The sequence below is a fragment of the Rhinopithecus bieti genome, unplaced genomic scaffold, assembly GCF_001698545.2.
Source record: "Rhinopithecus bieti isolate Rb0 unplaced genomic scaffold, ASM169854v2 scaffold_9581, whole genome shotgun sequence".
Taxonomy (NCBI): Eukaryota; Metazoa; Chordata; class Mammalia; order Primates; family Cercopithecidae; genus Rhinopithecus; species Rhinopithecus bieti.
This window is the reverse complement of record NW_016806413.1, coordinates 831,178-851,435: the sequence shown is the minus strand read 5'-3', so window position 1 is coordinate 851,435 and position 20,258 is coordinate 831,178. Positions and strand designations below refer to the sequence as shown.

Sequence of the window (20,258 nt, the reverse complement as noted above, 5' to 3'; positions counted from 1 at the left end):
GCAGCCAGCCCACCGTTTGTGTCAGGGCCCAAGGTGGCTCATTAGAATTGCTATGTGATTGTGCAAATGTCCAAGCTGCAAATTTTCCCACATCCAAGCACAGTGAAACCTTGCCTCTGGAGCCTACCAGTCACTCTTGTTGTTCTTTGTTTTTCTTTTTTATTTATTTATTTTTCTTTAGAGACAGAGCCTTGCTATGTTACCCAGGCTAGCCTTGAATTCCTGGGCTCAAGGGATCCTCCCGCCTCTGCCTCCCCATTGCTGGGATTATAGGCTGTTTTTCTCTTTGTTAGCCTTTGCAAATGGTGTCAAGAGTTCAAAAATTAATCTGATGTCACGATGAGAAACATCCTGTGATGCTCTTAGTTTTTCCAAAGTTGACCTTCTCTTCTTTCACAGACTCCTAGAGGTTCAAGGTGGCAAGGTCCTGCCTTTCTGTTTGCATACACACTTGCTAAATTCTTTTCTGCATCAGATTCATTTGGGCTTTGCTATGGTCTTTCTTTTTCATAGTAATTGGAATTAAAATTATAAGTTCAGTAAACTTCCCTCTTCTGCTCTATCCAATTGCTGAATTCAGAAGTGTTCCATGTTCCCAACATCTCAGAGGCTCCCCTCACCGCTTTTCCCACCCCAGTGATGACATCAGCCATTTACCCTCCCTGTGTCCTGTTCAAGAGGAGCACGTTGGAAACTTGGCCCCTGTCCTGTGGCCTGTGGCATAGCTGAAGACACAGGCTGGTCAGCCTTTGGTATCGATGTGATCGTTTAGAATTGCACTGCCTTTCTTTACCAGAGAATGACATTTCCTAGTAGTTGTAACCGAAGCGGGGCTGTTGCAGGGAGTTTGTGCCGCCTTCTGTAAGAGAGTGGCAGGAAGCAACACTCAGGCAGCCGGTGAGGGAGTGTCTAGCAGCTGCGGAAGGTGGCTGGACTTTTAGACATCCGGGTGAACATGCTGAAGTGATATTGATCCACTGACTTGAGAATATCAGTGACAAGGGTTCACACTCTGTGGTGAGACACAGGAAGTTGTTGGCAGGGTAGGTGCTGCCCCTCACTCCTCCAGCCTCTGTCTGTGTCTTGAACTGTGGCCGTATCTCACCCATACTGTTCCCTTCCTCACCACAGGGATGGACCCGCTGGGCACCAGCTCACTTCTCGGCTCTGTCTGGTTAATGTGTGCGGCTCCCCCAGTAGACTTGGCTTTCAGGGGACACGTAGCGTCTGATCTACCCCTGGGGTCCTCCTCATGGCCCTACCCTTTCTGTTCAGCAGCTGGCCACAGGGGATCAACACCTTTCCAAAGGCAGCGTTCCTGGGCCACTGGCATCCAAGTAGTGCCCCTGCTGTGGCCTGAATGTGGCCCCAAAGCTCGTGTGTTGGTAACTTGATCCCCACTGCAACAGCGTTGAGAGGTGGGACATTTAAGAGGTGACTCGGTCATGAAGGCTTTGCCCTCCTGAGCGGATTGATGTTATTACAGGAGTGGGTTTGTTATTGCCGCAGTGGGGTCCTTATAAAGGGTGAGCATGGCCCCCTTCCTCTCTCTCTTGCCCATGCGATGCCTTCCTCCATGCGGTGACACAGCAAGAAGGCCCTCGTCAGATGGGGCCCCTCCACCTTGGGCTTCCCAGCCTCCAGACTGTGAGCCAAAAACATGTCTGTTCATTCTAAATTACCTAGACTGTGGTACTCTATAGCAGCAGGAAGCAAAGGAAGACACCCATCCACATGGCCCCAGGAATGGCTGACCCAGAAGGACCCAGGCTCACGCTCTCGGTGAAATCCTGGGTTCTACCTCCCCACTCTGTTCTCTTGTATCCCCTTGGCCCTTCCAAGCCCAGCCACTTCCCTTGGGCAGTGCCTCACTGGTTTTTCTGCCTGCGACATCTCCGTATGGAGCCCCTTGGCTCTCTCTGTCCAACCATTCCCCCTCCCGCGCCACCAGAGCTTCCAGCCAACCAGGGCAGGAAGGCAGGAGAGGGCCTTTCCTGTGGTAAGTGAAGGACGTCGGGGGGTGAGATGGCGGTAGGTGATCTGACCCACCCATGAGCAATCGGCCAGCCTTGGCCTGGCCTCAGTCTCAACCTGCTGGAAGAGGCCATTGTTCTTACGCCTCACTCAACCCACTATTGAATGTCAGGGCCCTTCCCCTGATTTCTCACCTCCAGGGGTGCTTCAGCAGCAGGAGGCTTGTCCAGACAGCCTTCCCAGCTTCGGGGCGTGGTTCAAGGGGCTGGAGCTGTGGGACTGAATACTTGCCGAGGGCTTCTCCTTTCACAGGGAAACAGGTTCCTCACCACAGGCAGGGCCCGAGGGTGCCATCTGCTGCCGGCAGGCACTTTCCTCTCTTCTTGAAATGGCATCTCTTCTGATCACAAAAGCAATACTTGATCCAAGAAGAGACTTTAGAAAAGAATAATTTACCTGTAATCTTACTACTCAAGTAACTGTAAGATTAATGCCTTACCTGGAGTATCTTCCCCAGTGTGTCATTTATATACATAGGATATCTCTAATTTTTATTTTCATTATTTTATTTATTTATTTTAAGAGACAGGGTCTTGCTCGTTGCCCTGGCTGGAGTGGAGTGCAGTGGTGTCATCATAGCTCACTGTACCCTTGAACTCCTGGGCTTAAGCAATCCTCCCACCTCAGCCTCCAGAGTAGCTGGGACTACAGGTGCACACCATCATGCCTGGCTGATTTTTGTATTTTTTGTAGAGACAGGGGTCTTGTCATGTTGCCCAGACTGGTCTTGAACTCCTGGCCTCAAGTGATCCTCCCACCTCATCCTCCCAATAAGTGTTGGCACCACAGGCATCAGCCACTACACCTGGCCTCTAATTTTTTTTTTTTTTTTTTTTTTTTGAGACGAAGTCTTGCTCTGTCACCCAGGCTGGAGTGCAGTGGCATGATGTCTGCTCACTGCTGCAAGCTCCGCTTCCCGGGATCACGCCATTCTCCTGCCTCAGCCTCCTGAGTAGCTGGGATTACAGGCGCCCCCCCCCCCCCCGGGGAATTTTTTTTTTTTTTTTTTTTTTTTAATAGAGATGGGGTTTCACCGTGTTGGCCTGGATGGTCTCGATCTTCTGACCTCATGATCCGCCCACCTCGGCCTCCCAAAGTGCTGGGATTACAGGCGTGAGCCACCGCACCCGGCCTCTAATTTTTTAAATGCTACATTTTTCATTTCATATTTTAACATTTCCAGTGAACTATCCTTCTGCAGATTCTTTCACCAGATGGATATGACCTAATGTATTGAGTCAACCTACTGTCGATGGACAGCGAAACAGAAACAGCTTATGAGCTATTTCTTGCATATGAGTTTGCTGGGTGATTACAAGAAAAACATTCTCTTCTGTTGTTTGTTAGATGTATAGCTCAGTAATTTTTGGTACGTCCATGAGGCTGTACGGCCAATATCACTGTCTAATTCAAAACATTTCCATCACCCCATAAAGAAAACCCCTCCCCGTTAGCAGTCACCCCGTTCCCCTCCCGCTTCAGCTGTTGCTGACCACAGATCTGCCTTCTGCCCCTATGGGGCATTTCTGCCCCTATGCCTATTCTAGACATTTCATGTGAATGGAATCAATCATACAGTATGTGATTTTTTTTTTTTTTTTTTTTGAGACGGAGTCTCGCTCTGTCGCCCAGGCTGGAGTGCAGTGACTCGATCTCGGCTCACTGCAAGCTCCGCCTCCCGGGTTCACGCCATTCTTCTGCCTCAGCCTCCGAGTAGCTGGGACTACAGGCGCCTGCCACCTTGCCCAGTTAATTTTTTGTATTTTTAGTAGAGATGGGGTTTCACAGTGTTAGCCAGGATGGTCTCCATCTCCTGACCTTGTGATCTGCCCGCCTCGGCCTCCCAAAGTGCTGGGATTACAAGTGTGAGCCCCTGCGCCCGGCCGTAGTATGTGATCTTTTGTGACTGGCTTCTTTCACTCAGCACGATGGGTGTGTTTTTGTTTTTGTTTTTTTAGATGGAATCTCTCTCTGTCGTCAGGCTAGAATGCAATGGCGCAATCTCAGCGCACTGTAACCTCCGCCTCCCAGGTTCAAGCAATTCTGCTCAGCCTCCCGGGATTACAGGCATGTGCCACCACACCCAGCTAATTTTTGTATTTTCAATAGAGACGGGGTTTCGCCATGTTGGCCAGGCTGGTCTCAAACTCCTGATGTCAAGTGATCCGCCCGCCTCGGCCTCCCACAGGGCTGGGATGATACCATGGTGTTTTCAGTGCTCATCCACACGGTAGCATGTGTAATGCTGCGTTCCTTTCTATGGCTGACACTTATTCCATTATATAGATAGACCACATTTTGTCTGTCCGTTCAACTGTTCTCTTAAGTGGCTGTGCCATTTTATATTCCCACAAGGAAGAGATGAGGATTCCAGTTCCTTCACGTCCTCACCTTCCTCACCACAACTTCATATTTTCTGGGTTTTTTTTTTTTTTTTTTTTGGCAGGGGGACATCCTCATCATCCTAATAAATCAAATGGTATTTAATTGTAATTTTTTTGGCACATCCTGACTGACAGGGGTGTTGGGCATCTGTTAATGTGTTTATTAGCTGTTTGTGTATCTTCTTTGGAAAAATGTCTATTCAAATCTATTTTCCATTTGTTCAGTAGTTTTTTTTTTTTTTGTCTTTTTGTTGTTGGATTGTAAGAGTTCTTTCTATATTGCAGATACTATGTCCTTATCAGACACATGATTTGCAAAAATTATTCTGTGGGTTTTCTCTTCACTTTCTTGGTGGTGTCCTATGAAGCAGAAAGTCTTCAATTTGATGAAGTCCAGTTATCTGTTTTCTCTTTTGTTGCCCATGCTTTAGGTGCCCATGCTTTGTGGCCTAGCCCAACGCCACAAATATTTACTCCAATGTTTTCTTTTTCATTTTTTTTTTTTTTTTTAGCAGAGACGGCGTTTCACCATGTTAGCCAGGATGGTCTCGATCTCCTGACCTTGTGATCCACCCGTCTCGGCCTCCCAAAGTGCTGGGATTACAGGCTTGAGCCACCGCGCCCGGCCTCAATGTTTTCTTTTAAGAATTTTAAGCCTGGGCATCGTGGCTCACACCTGTAATCCCACACTTTGGGAGGCCGAGGTGGGTGGATTGTGTGAGCCCAGGAGTTCAAGACCAGCCTGGGCAACATGGTGAAACCCCTTCTCCACTAAAAATGCAAAAATTAGCCGGGCACTGTGGTGCATGCCTGTGGTCCCAGCTACTTGGGAGGCTGAGATGGGAGGCTCGCTTGAGCCCAGGGAAGTTGAAGCTGCAGTGAGCCATGACTGTGCCACTGCACTCCAGCATGGGTGACAGAGTGAGACACCATCTCAAAAAAAAAAAAAGAAAAAAAAAACCTTAGAGTTTTAGCTCTGACATCTAGATATTTGATTCATTTTGAGTGAATTTTTGTATGTGGTATGAGGTCAGAGTTCAGCTTCATCCTTTTGCATGTGTGTTTCCGGTTTTCCGGCAGCATTTGTTGAAAAGACTATTCTTTCCTCGTTGGGTGGTCTTGGCGCATTTGCTGAGAATCCACGGCCCGTAAGCGTATGGGGTTCTTTGTGGAGTCTCGGTCTCATTGGTCTGTATGTCGGTCCTATGCTGGTGCCGTACAGTCTTGATTCCTGCTCTCTCATGCCACATTGCAGACCACAAGGGTGAGTCCTCCAACTTGGTTTTTTTTTTTTTTCTTTTGGCTATTCTGGGTCCCTTGAGTCATTTCCATATTAATTTTAGGATCAGGTTGTCAATTTCTGCAAGAAAAAAAGGCAGCTGACACTTCCGTATAGATTGCGTTGAATCTGTAGCTTGATGTGGGGAGTCGTGCCATCTCAACAATGCTGTCTTCCGATCTGTGAACACGAGATGTCTTCCCATTTATGTAGGTCTTCTAATATTTTTCAACAATGTTTTGTTGTTTTCAGTGTATGATTCTTGTACTTCTTTGGTTAAATTTAGTCTAAGTATTTTAATCTTTTTTATGCTGTTGTAAAGGACTAAGGATTGTTTTCTTAATTTCACTTTCACTTTATTGCTACCATATCTAAACACAAGTGGTCTTTTAAAAAAGCCTTTATTGATATATAACATACATACCACAAAATTCACCTTTCTAAAGCACATAGCTCAGTAGTTTTGGGTAATAACACCCCCGAGCCTTCTGCGTCGGGCGCCATGCCAATCCGGCCTTCTGCCATGTACTTGCCGCCTCCGTTCCCTTTCCTCTGCTCTCTCCCTGCCCCAATTCTTTTTTTTTTTTTCATGTTTTTAATTTTTTGTAAAATATATGTAGCATAAAGTTTACTATTTAGCCTTTCCTAAGCATACAATTTCATGGCATTGAACACACTCAGTGCTGTGCGACCGTCACCATCATCATCTCCGGAATATCCCCATCTTCCCAAACTGAAACTGTTTCCCCATCACTCACTCCCCCCCAATCCCCGACCTCTGCCCACCCTGGCACCCACCATTCTACTTTCTGTCTGTATGAACGTGATGGCTCTCAGGACCTCGTGTCAGGGACTCATCATGCAGGACTCATCCTTTGGTAGCTGGGTTATTTCACTCAGCATGATCTTGCCAACATTAATCCATGCTGTAGCCTAGATCCGAATTTCCTTCCTTTTTAAGGCTGAATAATATTCTGTTGTATGGATGGACCACATTTGGTTTATCCACGCCTCTGCCAACAGACACCTGGGTTGTTGCCATCTGTTGGTTGTTACGAACGTGGGCGTGCAAGTATCTGAGTTCCAAATTTCAGTTCCTTTGGGTAAGGCTCTGATGAGGCTGGGGGTACTGAGTGGAAGCTGACATCCTGGACAGCGAAGGCCCCTCCCTTATTCAGCTCCCAGGGCAGAGGGCAGCAAGGCCCACACCCCCAAGCTGAAGGCAGGGGCTTCATCTGTGGAACCTGGACCACATGGGAGGGGAGAGCCATGGAGCATTATTGGGGTCCCAGCAGAGGATTCCGTCCCATGGACCCAGGCCCCCCAGGCCTCCCACTGTGCCCCCACGTTCCGGTCAATATTCAGCTTGTTAGCACATCCCCATGAGGGAGGGGTCCCTGAGCAGCTCCGGGGACTCTTCCAGCCTCTTCCCCACATCTGCCGCAGCTCGCTGCCCTGAATTCTCACGTGTGTCATGCCTCTGTGCTTCTGCAGGGTTTACGTCACGAGGCTGTGTCCCTAAATTAGATACCAGGCAGTTCTGTGTGTTTCCCACGGTGTGTGAAAGCACTCACGCCATGCGGGATTTGCACACGTTGGCAGGGCCGTGGCTGGCCTCCGCCTCTGTGGCCTCTGCCGGTGAGGGATTAGATCACGATGGGTCTTCCATTCCATTGCTGGCAGACTTGGGATCCTGTCCAGCGTTTCACTGGAACCCCCAGCACTGCGTCTAAGACCGTGCATCTCTGCAGACAGACTCAGACCCATGTTTCCAGTGTGTGCCAGCAACAGAGGCCACCACGCTCCGGAGTGTAGACAGCCCTGGTTTTACTGAAATGGTGCGAACATTTCTTCTGAAGTGCCTACACCAGCTGCCACTCCCACCCACAAGGTGAAGGCTCCTGTTGTTCCACCCACACTCTTCTTATTTTTGCACAGGTCACATTTGGGGCAAGGCTCGGCATGAGACACGGCCAGATAAATGAGCCAAGCCCTCCAAAAGAGGCTGCGCAGGATGCCAATGGCAACCGAAAAAAAGTATCTGAATGTTTCTAGGTAGAGAAAAGATTTTGCATCCATGAAACAACAGTTAACAGCAGTAAATTTAAAACTTGATAGCAGAAATTTAAAAGTCAAGAGCAAAATTAGAAGAACGAGTTGGGGGAAATTTCCCAGAAAATGGGACAAAAAGATATGATAGGAGGTAAATTATTTTAAAATGAGAGGGCCAGTGGGTGTACCCCTAGAGTTGGGCGAGGTGAACCCCCTAAGTTAGTACAGGCCCAGCTGTGAATGATTTATAGGGTCACCATGGAACCCCTGAACAGCAAATCTGGTAAAAGCTGAGGACGCAGCTGCTGGGAAGATGGAGACGGGAAGTGTAGGTGGGGGCGGGGGATCCTGTATTCGTTTCTTGAGGCTGCTGTCACCACAGACTGGCCTAAGCCCTAGCAACTGTCTCACAGTCGGAGGCCAGAAGTGCAAACTCTGGCAGAGCCTCAGTCCGCAGGCTCCAGGGCAGGCTCCTCCCACCTCTCCCAGCTTCTGGGGACTCCAGGTGTTCCCTGGGTTGGGGCCGCATCTCCGGTCTCGGCCTCTGTGGTCACATGGGCTCCCCGCCCTCTGTGTCTGCCTCTTATAAGGACTCTTTCTAAGGACTCCTGTCATTGGACTTATGGCCCATCCGGATCATTCAGGACAATCTCTTCATCTCCAGATGCTTCACTTAATTACTCCTGCTGAGACCCCTTTTCCAAATGAGGTCACGTTCACAGGTTTCAGGGGCTAGGGTGAGGAGAGATGTTTGTGGGGGCTGCCTGACACTCAGGCCATTAGAAAAGGTGTGAAAGGTGAGTTGACGTTTCCACTGGGGAAGCCGGTCGATATTAAGCCAGGAGTGCAGCCTCAGTGGGTGAGTCGCCACCAGCTGTCAATTCCAGGAGGCCCAGCAGAAATCAAAGGCCCAGAATAGGCCTGGGACTGGCTCAGAGCCCTGTTGCACCACCTGGCGTACGTGGTGAGCGTGTTACACTGAGGACGTTTTAGGTGAAGTTATAGGAAAGTTGTGTATCTGGGCAACAGATAGATGCCTGTGGGGTGGGTGTCTGCGAGGACACAGACTTTTGTCTTGACCAGTGACCTTCAGGCTCCACAGCCCCTCACTGTGCCCTACCCCACATGCTGGTGTCTCCTTCTCCATGCAGCAGCTCTGCGGCTGGGTCCTGCTCCTCAGACAAGACGGGGCCAGAGGTGGCCCCAGCAGCCACGCATGTCGCTCCACAGGCCACAAGAGAGAAGATCCGGTCCAGATTCCACGGCAGCCACGACCTCATCCACCGCCTGTTCGTCTGCATTTCAGGTGCCATGTCAGGGCCTGAGACCAGTGTATGGCTTGAGGACACATGGGCTGCACTTTAGGGGAGGTCAGGCGGGGCGTGTACAGCCTCCCCCTCACTTTCCTGTAAACGGCAGCCCACTCTGCCCCTAAGGAGCAAGCACTCCTGTTCATGGAGAAGGCTGGATTGATCCCACACAGGCAGGAGGAGGAGGGGATCTGCAGGTGAGGGTGGGAGGCATTTTCCTCCAGGGAGTGGCGGCAGGGGCAGTGGGATGGGGGGCAGAAGAGCCAGGCACTACGCACCACCTCTGGACAGGGTCCACCCTGGGCTCCCAACCATGTAGGTTGCTTGGGGGCTGTGCCTGCGGGAGGAGGACATGCTTTGCAGGTAGACACATCTGGATGCCTGAGTGGCTGTGACAGTCACAAGCACTGGCCTGGGGGTGGGCACAGTGCAGGGGCTCTGTAAGTGTCCCTCAGCACATGGCCCGGCCAGCTTAGCGGTGATGGCTGTGACCTGTGCATAAAAGGCGTGAATGTCTGTGGCAGACCAACTGTGGCAGGGCTGTCTGTCTGGTCCTCTCCCTTCCCCTGCTCTCTCTTGACTCCCGAGTTTTTATTCTTGTCAAGGGAATCCTGCCCCAGGGGGGTGGGGCGCCTCCTTCCCTGACTGATCTGAGAACATACCGGCCTGGGCTGTGAGCTCTGGCTGGGTCCGCCCAGCCTGCAGCACCAACCTCCACAGTTCCTTCCATCTGTCCTTCTGTTGCTGTTACTGTGGTCTTCCTCCCTCAGGTGTGGCTGACCAGCTACAGACGAACTATGCCAGTGACCTGAGAAGTATTCTTAAAACACTGTTTGAGGTCATGGCCACCAAGCCCGAAACAGACGACAAGGAAAAGTTAAGGAAGGGTGAGTGCCCACTCAGGACGGGCTCTGAGGCCTGCACTGGTGGCCATGTCCCTGTCCACAGGGAGGGGGTGCTCAGAAATCTCTACCTTCTGGCCCTGGGCAGATAGGGCCCTGACCAAGCAATCATTGACCCCAGAGTCCCATGACCTCCGCACTCCAAATGTGCCAGGCTGCCCTGCCTGCTTGGAAACCCAAGGGGCACAGCAGCAGTCCCAGGAAGTGCCCAGATGGGCTGCCTGCCCAGGAAGACACTCCACCCCTGCAAACGAGCAGATGGGCAAGGGCCCCTGGCTCATGCCCACAGCCCTGGCTACTGTCCCCTGCACGTGCGGCAGCAAGGTGACTTCACTTCTGGCTCTGATGGAGGCTGGGAGAGCCCAAACCCTCCCTCTTAAGGATGAGACTCAGCTGTGGTGCCGCGTCACTTCTACCGAATGCTGCTCTCGAGCAGCTCAAGGCAGCCCTCCCCGAAACCCACCTCTCTATGGGGGTGGAAAGGAGTCCACTGCTGCCCATGAGCTGCTGAGTGTCAACACGCTGTACACAGCACAAGCACAACAGGCGCTCTCACAGTCATATTCACACACAGGCACGTGCACACCACGTGCACACATGTATTCCATGCATACCCACACCATGCACACACACACGTACACCATGTGCACATACGTTCCACTCACAAAATGCACACGTACTCATGCATACCCACACCCATGCACACTACACCCACATGCAGCACACGCACACATGTGCACATACGCTCCCACTCACACGTGTGCCCACATTATCTGGGAGGGAGAAGGCGTCAGGGCAGGGACTGGTTAGGCACAGGGAGGGATCCAGGGCAGGAAAGGGGGCTAAGCCCCTGCTCGCCGTGCCCAGTGCTCTGGTGCTGAGCTGAGGCACTTTTCCAGCAGAGCCGTCCCTCACCACAGGGGCTTCTGCTCATGGGTGTCCGGGCACATGGGGCAGCCTGCCTGGTCCTGGAGCCCTGGCCCAGCAGGGCATACCCTTGCCAGCAGAGAGGAGCCCATGTGCCGACCCAGCTCTGCCCTGTGGAATCCACATTGCCAGGCTGCATTCTACCAGGGAGGTTGGCAGGGCTGCCTTCTGGAAATCATGATTCAGAGACGGCAGGTGACATGGCCCTGTTCTGCACACACAGGTTGTGAGCTAGAGTCCTGGCCACACATGTGCCATGCAGGGGCCCCAGGGCTGGATGCCCCTATCAGAGGCAGCAGCCACAGGCTTCTGGGCCCCCATGCTGTGCAAAGGAGAGGCCCCTGCTCAGGAAGACCCCCCAGCCAGGATCAGCGCCCACCCTGCTGTGGTGCCACCTGCCATGAGACTGCCAGTGGGCTTGGGGAGCTGCCCCACTGCTGGAAGCCCCCAGCTGTGCCGACCAGGTGCAGGTGGCCTGGTATCAATTCCCCGCCTCCCTCACCACATCCCGACGACCCCTCCTTCTCCACCAGTCACCCAGACTCTGCGGAGTGCGGCCTTGGAGGACTGTGCACTGTGCCAGGAGACCCTGTCATCCTCTGAATTGGCAGCCAAGACCCGCGACGGGGACTTTGAAGGTGTGTGGGAGGGTCTGGGCCAGGACACTGCACTAGACACCAGTGAGGGCTGTAGGAGCCAGGGGAGCCTTCCTCCTGGGGGAGGGGCTGCAGGCCACCCGGTCTGGGCATGTGGGAGCTGGGAGACCGCCCCTGGAGGCTGGCTGGAGTCCAGGCAGCTTGGCAGTCTGGGAAGGGCGGCCCAGGGTGGGTTGAGGGTCCCGGCCCAGCCCACCTGCCCCTGCCGTTGCTGATGTGACGCTGCTGCTGTTGTGACAGACCCCCCGGAGTGGGTGCCAGATGAGGCCTGTGGCTTCTGCATGGCGTGCAAAGCGCCCTTCACCGTCATCCGCCGGAAGCACCACTGCCGCAGCTGCGGGAAGGTGGGTGCGACCCCATGCATGGAGGGTCCCCCAGCATCCAAGGGCTTCCATGGACACAGCCTGAGGTCTGGAAGTCAGGACCGATGCCCAAGGAGGCCGGCGAGGCCTGTGGGGTCTTGTGCAGAGGCTCCTGGAGGTCCTGGGCCCTGTTCTGACTCTAGGCATTTGACCATGGGGACCTGGATGGTGCCCATGTCCAGTCCCAGCTGCTGCAGAGCCAGCCACAGGGAGGGGACAGCGAGTGTGAACAGGAGCTTGCAGCAGCCTTAGTGCAGGAGGTGGGCCCCTCATACAGCCCAGCCTCCTGAAGGTCACAACCCCTGGCACCCAGGGCTGGGCAGTCCCCACCCACCAACGCAGCCTGAGCTGGGTGGGCAGGTGTGTGGGAGGGTGAGGAGTCAACGTGGGTGGGGCTGGCCTGCCGCAGACCCTCACTGCCCCAACCCCATTCCAGATCTTCTGTTCGCGCTGCTCCTCACACTCAGCACCACTGCCCCGCTACGGGCAGGTGAAGCCGGTCCGAGTGTGCACCCACTGCTACATGTTCCACGTCACGCCCTTCTACAGCGACAAGGCCGGCCTGTGACGTGGCGCCAGGGGCAGCCCCAGCCCACCGGGGCCAGGAACCCCCACGAAAGTGGGGCCATGCTGCAGGCGATCTCACTGAGTCTCATGAGGCTGCTGTCCCTGCTGCTGCGGGGCCGCCCAGATCTCTAGAACATCCAGAGCCTCTGTCTCGCCCATCGTGGCCTCCCCGCAGGGTCCCCGCGCCGCAAGGGCCAACAGGAGGTCAGCTTTGCCCAGCAGGGGACCCGGAGGAGCCTGGTAGCTGCCTCAGGGCAGGGTGCGTGGCAGAGAAGGGCTGGGCCCTCCCCACTGGTCCCTCGGAGCTCTGCTGGGGCTATGGGAATCGGGGTGGGTGACAGAGCTGTACAACAGTGGGGCCACTCTGCCGCCTCTGCTGTTGTGGTGAATCTGGAAGCCAGAGCAAGGGCCACTCCACAGGCTCTGCGGCACAGCAGGGCTCCCCATGTGCCTCCTAAACCCAAAATGCAGGCTGCCCATTCTCCCCAACAGCTGCCCACCTCGTTCCCCAGCCATCACCCCTCACCATCCTTCCTCAGGACTTGACTAGACAACATGCATCTCATCTCTTCTTGGAGTGGGGCGATGCGGGAAGCTGACCTAGTGGTCCCCTAAGCGGGCAGGGTGCTCCTGGTGTCTGCTCACCACTGTCCCCCTGCTGACGGCGTGGGGGTCTGACCAGGCACTGACACCGCAGGCAGACGTTGCTCAGGGCCTTGGGTCGGGCTTACCAGTCAGCCAGGACGCCTGGGGCTGCCATCTCGGCCACCACTTCCCCTTCCCTCTGCACCCTCTGGAACCCTGGCCCAATTCCTCAGACCCCAAAGTGGCCTGGGACCCAAGCTGCCGCAGCTGAGTGGCCCCAGCAGACACCTCCTCAGGCTTAAATCTCAGGCTTCACATTGCAATGACGATTGCAGTTTTATTTTTGGAGATGACACACCTACTGCTTCTTTTCTAGGATAAAATCTAATTACTATTTACCGGTGGAGTACACATGCATAGAAATGGCTTCTGTCGGGGGGAGAGTATATAATGGAAGAAATATTATGTACTGAGATTATATTTATTTTCTAAATGCTGTAATTTGAAGCCATTTCCATAAATCTATTTAAGAATTGCACACGCTCTCCTTTCTTCTGTGAATGCGGATCTTTTTTCTCTGTCTGGAAAGCGACGGTGTTGGTGCTAATATGCATTCTCCTCTAAGAAGCTGGAGGCTCCTGGACTCTTAGGACAATTGAAGGGCGGGACTTGGCTCCCACCAGCCCTCAGGAGCGGTGGCCACCCCCTGCTTCCTGCAGGCTCCTTCCCACCTTCCAGGGCTCTGCCCCCGCGATGCCCGTCCCCACCTGCCCATCTACCTGCCCAGCTCCTCTTCTCACAGGCGTCTTCAACTCAGCCCCCTGGCCTGTGGGGGGCAGGGTTAGTGCTCGTGGCCACCCCGACTTGGGGCCTGCCCCACCTGGTGGCCCTGGTTGCAGGGCTGTGCTGCTCGCGCCCAGAGCGGCTGCCTTCTGGAGTGTCCTGGAGAGAACTCGGGAGGATGGCCGCAGCCCGGGTTGCCTCGACAATGGGCCTGTGCCCATGGGACTCAGGTACCCTGTCCTTTGGAGGTGGGCACTGGTGGGTGGGCAGATACTAGGTGCTTTCTTTCTGCCAAGGGAGAAAGTGTTTTGGAATATGGGGCCCCGTCTGAGCAGTGCTGAGTTATTTGGGAGCAGAGGAGAAGGGACACTGAGGGACTCTGAGATGGACTGCCTGCCCCCACACCCACCCCAGTGGACAGCTGTGCTGCACGAAGCTACACTGCATCCCTTGGCTCCTCACAGACACCTGTGGTGGCCGCCTTCTGGGCTAAGGCAAGGGGGTTCTCCTCGTCCACCAGGTCAGTAGTGGCAGAGGGAGCAGAGACCAAGAAGAAGGGTCTTCCCCTCAGAGGTCTGGATGTGGCCTGTGTCCCTGGCGGCCCCCTAGGCCAGCCTTGGCCTGCCTTGTGCAGCAGAGCTGCCCTGCAGGAAAGCCTGGGGCTGCAGGATCCCCCCAAAAAGGGTGATCAACTGTCTTGTTCCCCCAGGAATGAGAGGTTTCCTGGGCTGCGGGACTTTCCATACTAAAGGCAGGACATGTGGTCACCCACCCACCCATGGGGCTATTCCCACCCCAAGGGCAGAGCCAGGACCTGGGGGTGAGAGGGACTGGGCCAAGGCAAAACCAGCTCTGGAAGGCTCTAGAAGGGAAGACTTGTCACCCAACCACAGCTGGGGCTGGGGACTGCAGTCTCTGGGTTGGGAGCAGGAGAGTGCCATGGGATCTGGCTGTGGGGTTATCCCCTGTGAGCCTCAGTTTCTCCACCATCACCATCACTGCTGTTGTTTCCTGAGCAGGGCTCTCTCCTCTCCCCACAACAGCCCTTCGAGGGAGCAGCATCCCGTGTTGTAGATGGGGAAACTGAGGCTCAAGATGGTCTGTAAGTGATAGAACTGGGTTGTGGGCATCTAGGAGGGTCTCCAAGAGGCAGACACAGAAGTTCCTGTGATGGGAGGTGCTCCAGGAAGCACTGGCCGTGGCCGATGGTGCCTGGATGGTGTCTGGAGGCCATTTCCAGGGAAGGCTGCTGTGGAGGCAGGGACGTCCCCACCCCTGAGCACCCGGGTTCCTAGTCCCAGCAGCTGGAGAAAGGCTGGGGCTGCCTAAGCCAGGGCTCCCTGCACTGCCTGGGCTATGTACAGGGCTGGGAGGATCCCCCGAGCTTGCTGTGTCCAAGGGGCTCACTCAGGAGGAAGCCTGGAGCAGAGAGACCATTGCCATACCTGATCTTGGGGAGGTGGGACGAGGTAGGGGAGAAGGGAGAAACCCCACCCTGTCCTGCCCTGCCCACTGCAGGCTAAGGTGTCTCCCGAGGCCCTCACCCACCTGCACTGTGGTGGGTCCCCTGCTGCTCATCTGTCCGGTGGCCCTTCCTCAGGCGGCAAGCTCCTCACCCACACGCTGTGCTGGTTCCTGGGCTGAGTGGAGATAAGGAGGCCGTGAGCAAAGGGGCAGGTGCTCTGGGGAGGCCTGGGGCGAGAATGCAGGGAGGCTCAGAAGTGGTGGGTATCCTTGCTGGGCCAGGGAGCAGGTCTGAGGCAGGGACCGTCCCCTCCCCTCCTGTGGTCCAGGCTCTGCCCCACCCCCCACTGCAGCTCTTGCTTATCTTCAGGAGTCCTGTTGTTGCCCCTAATGGCCACCAGGGCCCGCCCAACTCCACTGCCTCCTGGAAGCAGCGCAGCCTGAGGTCCTGCCTGTGTTGGGGTCCCCCCACCGTGGTCAGGCGCCCTACGTCTGGACAGAGACCCCTGCACAGCCTGACCCAGTGGCCAGGCCCTAGTCCTCAAGGTCCTACACCTGGGAGGAGGATCCAGAGAGGCCCTGGAGACACAGCAATGACCAAGGGCAGGACAGACCATGCCCCCAGTGGTCCTGGTTGGAGCTGGACACCTGTACCACCAGGGCTAGGCGGGGAGCTGGCAGAACCCTGGAGAGGCAGCTTTGTGGCATCTGTGCACTGATGCCTCCACCAGCGCCCAGCCCCTGCACTTCCTGCCCTCTGGACTCTGCAGTGGGAGCTCAGGGGAGGTAGGCAGGCCTCAAAGTGCCCACCCACACTACCCCCATGCCCCAGAGTCCTGGAGGTGCTCCCAGGCCCCACAGACCCACCTCTTCCAGGAAGCCCTCCCAGATAGCAGCACCCCTACCATTCATGAGAGGAGGACTTGCTCTTCTACCTCAGGCCTCAGGGAAGAAAGGCAGTCCCAGAATAGCAGCAGGACCAGGCAGGGCCTATCCAGCTTCAGAGGTTCTGGTCCTCCCAATTTTGGAGGCCACCCCCGGACACCACAGCGAGTGCCTTGAATCTGCAGCCACAGCCTCTTTCATAAACTTGTTTTCCTCTTATAAAAGTGTTCGAAAGGAAAATTTACTCCCTTGCTTTTGGACATTTGGGGCCATAGGAAATTCATTTAATTTACAGTTGTCTGAGTTGTCTGGGGTCATCAGCATGCTGGAAAAACCTTGTAAAGTGAGAAAAAAATGTACCCCACCAATTGTTCACAAATAGAATTATCTTATTTTAAATTTAAAAATAAGGCGGATATTAGGTTATGTAAACATTTAATTACATCTCCATGCATTTTGATTGTGCCTTCTTCTTTTTGTATTCTGGAGAGTGTTTTCCTGAGTATCAAACTTTTTGGAAGGCCCCCAAAAGACAGGGCCTGGCCTGGTGCCCGTGGCTGGCCAGCCTGGGCGGCCAAAGCTCCACCCAGGTTCTGAGTGAGACTCTGCTACTGACCGGCTGAGACTGGGCAGGCCCTGTCTCCCCTAAGCCCCGTCTCTCTGTGAGCAAGGCCAAGGGGTTGGAGGCTCTTGCTGATTTGGAGCTGATGTTCATATTCCTGGCACTTCCTGGGCACCCCTTAGCCCAGCCCGCTGCTGCACAGGCCTTTGCATGCATCCTCCATGACACACCCCAACCACCCAAGAGGCAAGTACCGTCACCCCCGATTTTATAGCCCAGGAAACAGGCTCAGGGAGGGTAAGTGACAGGACTAGAATCCAGGGTGGCTTCAAGGAGAGGCCCCACAGGACTCCCCCTGGTGCCGGCACAAAACCAGGCCTCTTGGTGCAGGGGAGCCAAGGCCTCGGGGCACTGGGCGCATGCTGAGCTGGTCACAACTTTCCAGCCCTAACCCGGGCCACCCCACAGACCTAGAATCCGCCACCCCTCAAGGCTGTGGAGATGGGGACTGTGCTGCGGAAGGATTCTGATGGAGTGGAGACAGGGCTGGGACAGGGGACCTGGGGGCTGCAGGCAGTCCACCCAGTGACAGGAGGCCCAAGGTGGGAGGGGCAGGGTGTCAGTGGCCAAGTTGGGGGGATCAGGGCCTGGTCAGCCTGGAAGTGTGGGAAAGAGGCTCTGCAGCTGCCGGGGCCTCACCAACCTTCCCTCCCTGGGTGTGTGAGGCGTGCTCCTTGAGGCTGTGCTGAGACTCAGACACCCCAAGAAGTCGTGTGTGTGTGGCCATGAGGAGTTTGTGGATCCTGAGTCCAAAGAAAGGAAGGTGGGGCCCAGTGGGCACAGGAAGGCCGGAAAGCTGTCTTCTGGGGCCAGCCTTAGATACTCTCACAGATCCTGGGGGTGGGGAGTCAGCCCGGTAGCCTTTCCCAAGCAAAACCAGGACTCCTTTATTCCTATTCCGTCCTCCACGCATCCCAAGAGGCAGCACCGCCAGCCCCGTTCACAGCCAGGGAAGCTGAGGCTGTGGCAGCTGGGGCAAGAAAACTCAGGAAATCCAGGCAGCAGAAGACAAGCCTGCCCTGGCCTTCCACCCAAAACCGGGGAAGCCCTTCTGAATTCAGGTCATCCCTTCCCTGGGAGCCCCTGCCTGGGGCGGGCTGGGGAGGGCCGTCATGAGGAAAAGGAGACAGTGAGGGTGAACGACTCAGGGAGAAGGCAAGGCCGGGCGGGGCCCAGAAGATGGGGCAGGAATGGGATGCACCCTGGGGGTCCCGGAGTGGCATAGAGAGGTCCTCCCAGGGTAGGGTGGGGGGACTGGGCTCCCCATGGAAGGAGGCTGGAGATGTCTGCCCACTCTCTCCTAGCCTTCATTGGTGCATATTGGACAGGTCCTGGCTCCGGAGAAGGGCAGGACTGGGCAGGAGCCTCCCGCGGCAGCTTGTGCCCACAGAAAGCTCCCTGGAGATGCCATACCCTGTGGGGGACCTGCCCTACAGAAGGGGGCATGGCCCATGCTCTGCAGGGCTTGGGTCCAACTGGCTGACCTGAGCCACGTCCTCCCCAGTCCTCAACCATCCCTGGGACTCCATGGGCATTGGTGCCTGCCAGCACTGACCCAAGGTGCCTCTGCCCATCTTGGGAAGGACAAGTTGAGACCTGTGGGTGTAGAGATCCTGCCAGCCGCAGGTGGGACCAGCGCCCCTATCCCCCAGGGGCTCCAGACCTCTCCTGGCGGGGCTCCAGGCCCACCTGCAGCCATCTGGGCCAGGCCAACATCACCTCCAGGCCTCTCCTGGCTGCTCCCTCCCCTTCCCTCTCCTCCTGCCCCTGCTGGCTGATGCCTCCAGCACCTCCCTCCCTGGCTGTAGCTCAGCCCTCTGTCATCCATTGCCTCCTGCGGCTTCTCCTCCCAACTCCCCACTCCTTCCTGCTCCCCCAGGCAGTGGTGCCCACACTTCCAGGCAAGGTTGAGCCCAGGGACCCCGGGAAGTGCTTGGTCCTCAGTGTGGTGGGGAGGCGAGGGTGATTCCATAAATGGCCTAAATTGAGGCTAGAAATCTCTTAGACTGGGGCAGCCTGCAGGTGCCCCCCCATAGACACACCTGAGCACCTGTGCTGCCCATTGCCACACAGAACAAACCTATTGGCCCATGGCAGGAAGGAGGCATGCACTATGCCCAGCAGGTGCACTTGTACCAGGCCAGATGTCTGCTTTAGGTGTTGGCAGCAACTCACCGGGCGACAAAGCAGGAATGGAGCAACTTTGCAAAATGCTGACCCCCAAGTGGAGAGCTGGGGTCCCCAGAGCCCAAACACACCTTGCTCCTCCCCAGACTTGGGCACCTTTCTTTACCATGCACAGCTCTGAGCAGCCCTCCAGACTAACCTGGAGGGCCATGGTACTGAGTTCTTGTGAGGGGCTCTGCCTGGGGCCCTGGAGTGACTGTGGGGCAGGAGCAGGAAGGGCCCCTGCTAACATGAAGGGGGTTGTTGCAATGTCCGTGCAGGGCTGTCTCATAGCAGTGTCCCAAGTTCCCCACCGGGTCCTGCAGGGCTCTGTGGGAATACATTATTCTGAAGCCCACGCCACAGGCTTACACCCAGCAGGACCAGCCAGGCCAGGAGGCTCTGGCCTCTGCATTCCTATGGGCCTGGGTCGTGTGTGGCAGCACTAATCTCCATTCTGCTGAGATTTCTGGGAGACCCTAGCAAATCCCATGTCCTGATCTGCAAGCCGGGCATGCAAAACACAGGGAGATACACACAAAGCTTTCACGTCGGTCCTGGTGCTGAGGTTTTACAATTTTTGTTCAGTTTTGTTGGCAGCAGCAGCTCCTGTGCCCCACTGGGAACTTCTGGAGGGGTCCAGTCACCTTATGCCTCCACACTCTCCAACATGCGGGGCCTGCCCTTGGCACATCCAGGCCATCAAACTCAAAAATCAATGAGAAGGGGCGGGCGAGACGGCTCACGCCTATAATCCCAGAACTTTGGGAGGCCGAGGCGGGCGGATCACGAGGTCAGGAGATCGCAACCATCCATGGTGAAACCCTGTCTCTTCCAAAAAACCAAAATTAGCTAGGCGTGGTAGCAGGCGCCTGTAGTCCCAGCTACTTTGGGAGGCTGAGGCAGGAGAATCGCTTGAACCCGGGAGGCCGAGGTTGCAGTGAACTGAGATCGCGCCACACTGCACTCCAGCCTGAGCGACAGAGCCGTCTCTAAAATAAAATAAAATAAAAAATCAGCGAGAGGGTGGGGAGTGCCGTGGCCAGTCTGGAGCTGCCAGTCCTGCCACCTCCTGGGCCAGCCTTAGGATCAGGGGTCACTAGGGAGACCCGCCAGCCGGGATTTGATGAAGAGTTCCATTTAGGGCAACTTCCCTCCCTACAAAGAGCGTCGTTGCCAGAGGAGGCCAGCGCCTGCCTCTGGGACTGTCCCTGCCCCTCAGACCAGACACAAAGCACGCAGCCCCCGACTCGGGGGAGCCTCGCGACCCTGGGTGCACG

General features: G+C 55.4%; 1 protein-coding gene across 12 annotated transcripts in view; it reads left to right on the top strand.

Annotated features, from left to right (window-relative positions):
• Positions 1 to 13,596, top strand: part of ZFYVE28 (zinc finger FYVE-type containing 28) — a 153,380-nt gene extending 139,784 nt beyond the window's left edge. For 11 of the 12 annotated variants that reach the window (XM_017876242.1, XM_017876241.1, XM_017876245.1 and 8 more), the window contains 5 exons: positions 8,901 to 9,055; positions 9,830 to 9,946; positions 11,422 to 11,526; positions 11,785 to 11,888; positions 12,343 to 13,596. In XM_017876242.1, coding sequence (XP_017731731.1) covers positions 8,901 to 9,055; positions 9,830 to 9,946; positions 11,422 to 11,526; positions 11,785 to 11,888; positions 12,343 to 12,474 — 613 coding nt within the window. In that variant the 3' untranslated portion in view covers positions 12,475 to 13,596. Of the gene's footprint in view, positions 1 to 7,380; positions 7,589 to 8,900; positions 9,056 to 9,829; positions 9,947 to 11,421; positions 11,527 to 11,784; positions 11,889 to 12,342 lie in introns of those variants that run through there. The other variant, XR_001886403.1, reaches the window with a different exon arrangement.
• The last annotated feature ends 6,662 nt before the right edge of the window (positions 13,597 to 20,258 follow it).